General features: G+C 67.1%; 1 protein-coding gene across 1 annotated transcript; it reads right to left on the reverse strand.

Moving 5' to 3' along the window:
• Window positions 1-1,627: 1,627 nt before the first annotated feature.
• On the reverse strand, window positions 1,628-3,101 carry H1-10 (H1.10 linker histone). The gene has a single exon (XM_072941973.1). It carries the CDS (start codon window positions 2,713-2,715, stop codon window positions 2,074-2,076), a length of 642 nt encoding a protein of 213 aa, XP_072798074.1. The 5' UTR covers window positions 2,716-3,101; the 3' UTR covers window positions 1,628-2,073.
• Window positions 3,102-3,330: the final 229 nt, after the last annotated feature.

Consider the following 3,330-nt stretch of genomic DNA (forward strand, 5'->3'; position numbering starts at 1 on the left):
TGAGGGGCACACGGGGGCCTTGGCGCTCTAGGGATGTCTTCAAAGGTAAGGGTCATCGGAGGAGGGGGCTTTGGTCAGGGAGGGTTCTGAGAAAGGGGAAGCAGCTCAGTGTGAAGAGCTGGGCAGGAAGGAGCAGGGTCCACATGCCCAGGCCCCTGAAGCAGTCCTTCCAAACCTGCTCGGAACCTCAGGGCCACCAAGGAGAGGGTCAGAAAGCCAAGCCCCGGGCCCCAGCCAGGAATGCCAACTTGGACAGCTGGGGTGAGCCCAGGTGGACCTGAGCTTGGGTCTCTGGTCTGGGGAGGGTGGACTCTGAGGGATCACACTTAGCTGGTCAGGAGCACCACCCCCAGAATCCTGGGGAGGGCCGAGGCTGCTCACGGCTGCTAGCTGCTTGGCGCACCGGCCCTGCAGTGGGGCACTGGGCACACTGCCCCCAATCAAAACTGCAAAGTAGATGAAGGTGTTACTGACCAGCAAAAGGCCAGGACACAGCTGGCAGGGTCAGTGGTGTGCCCCGATCACAGCAGCCACTGCCAGGTCTAGTATTCCTCTGCCCTAATGCCACCAGGTCAGGGCCCCATCTGGCTCTCAAGTGTCTCTCTCCAAACTTGCGCCTAGAGTGATGTGCTAGGGGTGCCTCTGGGACACCCGCCTGCTCCCTACTCCCACACCGGCTGGAAGCTTGAGCAGAACAGGCACCTGTGCAGGTTATTCCCACTGCTGTGTTCCCAGGACCCAGGACAGGGCAGTAACACATTGGCACCTGACCCTGCAGGTCCCTGCGCAGGAACAGTGGGCAGGAGCCCCCAGCAGGGTAGGGACAGCCTTGAAGCGGGAGTGCTGGCCACTTGCCCAAATGTGGGTAACAGTCTGCCCTGTTCCCTGTGTGCCAGAGAAGGCTGGTGGCTGCCAGGCCTCCGTCAGGGGCACTTGCTGTCCAGGGGCACTCTGCCAGTGTAAGTATCCTCAGCGGCGTTCCCACCGAGCTGAGCCTGGTCTGTACACAGGAACTATTCTAGAACATTCTCTGGTTTCCCACTATTCCAAGGCTTATCGTTGTTTTGCAAGGTTGTCCTTTCACAGTAACATCTGTCTCAAAAGACCTCAGCCTAGTGCCCGACCGGACGAACAACTATTCCATATGCTGGGCAGGGGTGGGGGCACGGGGCGGGGCGGGCCAGGACTGAGGGTCATTCCCGCCAGCGGGCCCGTAACTCCTGGGGTCCCGCGTGCACTCCCGATTGGCGACAAGCCCAGGGAGGGTGGGTGCCTTGCTCAGCCCGCACTGCACCGGACCTGGGTTGGAGTGGGTGAGCCACAGCCTGGCTCCACTGCCCCTGTCCCATCAACACGACAGCTCACTGAACTCAGAATTACCAAGCTCCGCAAAGGCCCCGCCTGCAGAGACCTCCTGAGAGCCGAGGGGCCCCAAGCCGCAGGCCCGCGAAGCCCGCGCCCGCTGCCCCGAGACCTCGTTCCGGGACCGACCCGCCCCCGCGGCCGCCGGAGTCCACGGTCGGGGGCTGCCTCGCTAACGGATGCCGGGTGCCGGGGACTCACTCTCTAGCCCAAGCAACGCGCCGGACGCTCCCAACCCTACTCCACTCGGAAGAAAACGAGAGTATTTCAAAGGTTTAAACAATTTATTGTGCCCCAAAATAGGCCGCGGGAGGAAAGGAAGCGCCGCGCAGCCCCGCGCCTCGCGAGATTGCTAGTCGCGCGCTCGGAGGCGGGGAGGGCGGGGCGGGAGCGAGAAAGGCGGGAGGGAGAAGGGCTGCGCGTCCGCCGCGTCCGCGCGCACAGGGCCCAGGCGGGCAGGCGCGGCCCGGCCATTGGCGACCGGGGGACGGTAACCATGGCGACAACCGTTGCCAAGGGCGAGAGCCAATAGGGGCGTCGCCAGGGCCGTTTCAAAAATCTAAAGCAAACAACAACAAAAAACGCTCCCACGCGGGGGAAGGGCGGGCCGGCGCCCCCTACGGTAGGAGCGAGCGCGGCGGCCCGGGCCAGGACCCCGCAGAAAAACCTACGTGCACTCGGGGTGGAAAAGAGGGTGCCGGGCCCCCGCGCTCACTTGCGGCCCTTGGGCACTTTGGGGACGCTGGGCTTGGCCGCCTTCTTCACCTTCTTGCCCCCCGCGGCCGCCGCCTTCTTGGCCTTGCTGGCTTTGTCCTTCTTGGAAGCGGCGCCCTTCTTGTGCGAGCGCTTCTCGGGCTGCTGGCCCTTGGCGGGCTTCTTGTCCGCGCGCCGCGGGCCAGTCGCGCCCGGGGCCGCCTTCTTGGCCTTTTGCGCGACAGGCGCCGGGGCGGTGGCGGCCGCCGGGGCTCCGCGCCGATCGCCGCCGCCCTCCAGCTTCTTGCGGTTGAGCTTGAAAGAGCCGTTGGCGCCGGTGCCCTTCACCTGCAGCAGCGTGTCGTTCTGTACCAGCGCCTTGATGGAGTACTTGAGGTAGGTGCGCCCGTTCTGCTGGTCGAACCACGCCACCTTCTTGGCCTCCGCGTAGATCTTGGCCAGCGACGAACCGTTGCGCTCGCCCAGCCTGCGGATGGTCTCCACCACCAGTTGGCTGTACTTGCCTGGCTGGTTTTTCTTCTTGCTGTTTTTCTTCTTCTTGGACGGGGACAGCGCCGCCGAGCCGCCGGTCTTGGCCGCCTTTTTGGCCGCCCCCTCGGCGGTCGTCAGTGGCAGGGCCTCCTCGAGCTCCACGGACATGGTGGCGAGCGGGTTGGTGGCGGGCGGGGCGCGGAAGCCCGGGGGCCGCGCCGGGAAGAGGAAGGCGAGGGGCCGCGGGGGCGCCGGGGGGCTGGGGGCGCGCGGCGGCTCCAGGCGGGAGCGGCCGCGGCCGGGCCTGGGGCCGGGCGGCAGGGCTGGGGTGGGGGCCGGGCCGGCCGGAGCGGGGCACCCGGGCCGGGACCGGAGGCCGGCGCGGGGACTGCCGGAGCGCAGGAGTCCGGCGCGGGGCGGCCGGAACGAGGACGGTATTGGAGCGGGGAAAGTCGGCCGAACGAGCGCTGCTGCTGCCGCCACCACCTTCTCCGCCGGAGCTCTTTGAGTGTGCGCGCTGCGTTCTGCCGAGGAGGGCGCCCCGCTCTGCTTTTATGGCCCCACGGCGGACCACGTTGAGAACAACAACAGCCTGGTCCGGGGCCAGCGCCAACTTGTGCTTCTTGGAGCCCCTTCCCCGGCCGCTGGCTTCCCAGACCGCTCCTCTCCGGTGCCGCCACTCCTGCCGCCGTGCGCCCCGGACAGGGCCCGAGCCCGCGGCGCGGCGGAGAGACGGCTGGCGCCCAAGGGCGGCTCGGCAGAGGGGAACGGAGGGGTGCACCC

Source organism: Vicugna pacos, chromosome 17 (assembly GCF_048564905.1).
Source record: "Vicugna pacos chromosome 17, VicPac4, whole genome shotgun sequence".
Taxonomy (NCBI): Eukaryota; Metazoa; Chordata; class Mammalia; order Artiodactyla; family Camelidae; genus Vicugna; species Vicugna pacos.

Excerpts from the sequence above, each read along its gene's own strand:
- H1-10 (XM_072941973.1), bottom strand. The coding sequence starts at position 2,715 with ATGTCCGTGGAGCTCGAGGAGGCCCTGCCACTGACGACCGCCGAGGGG.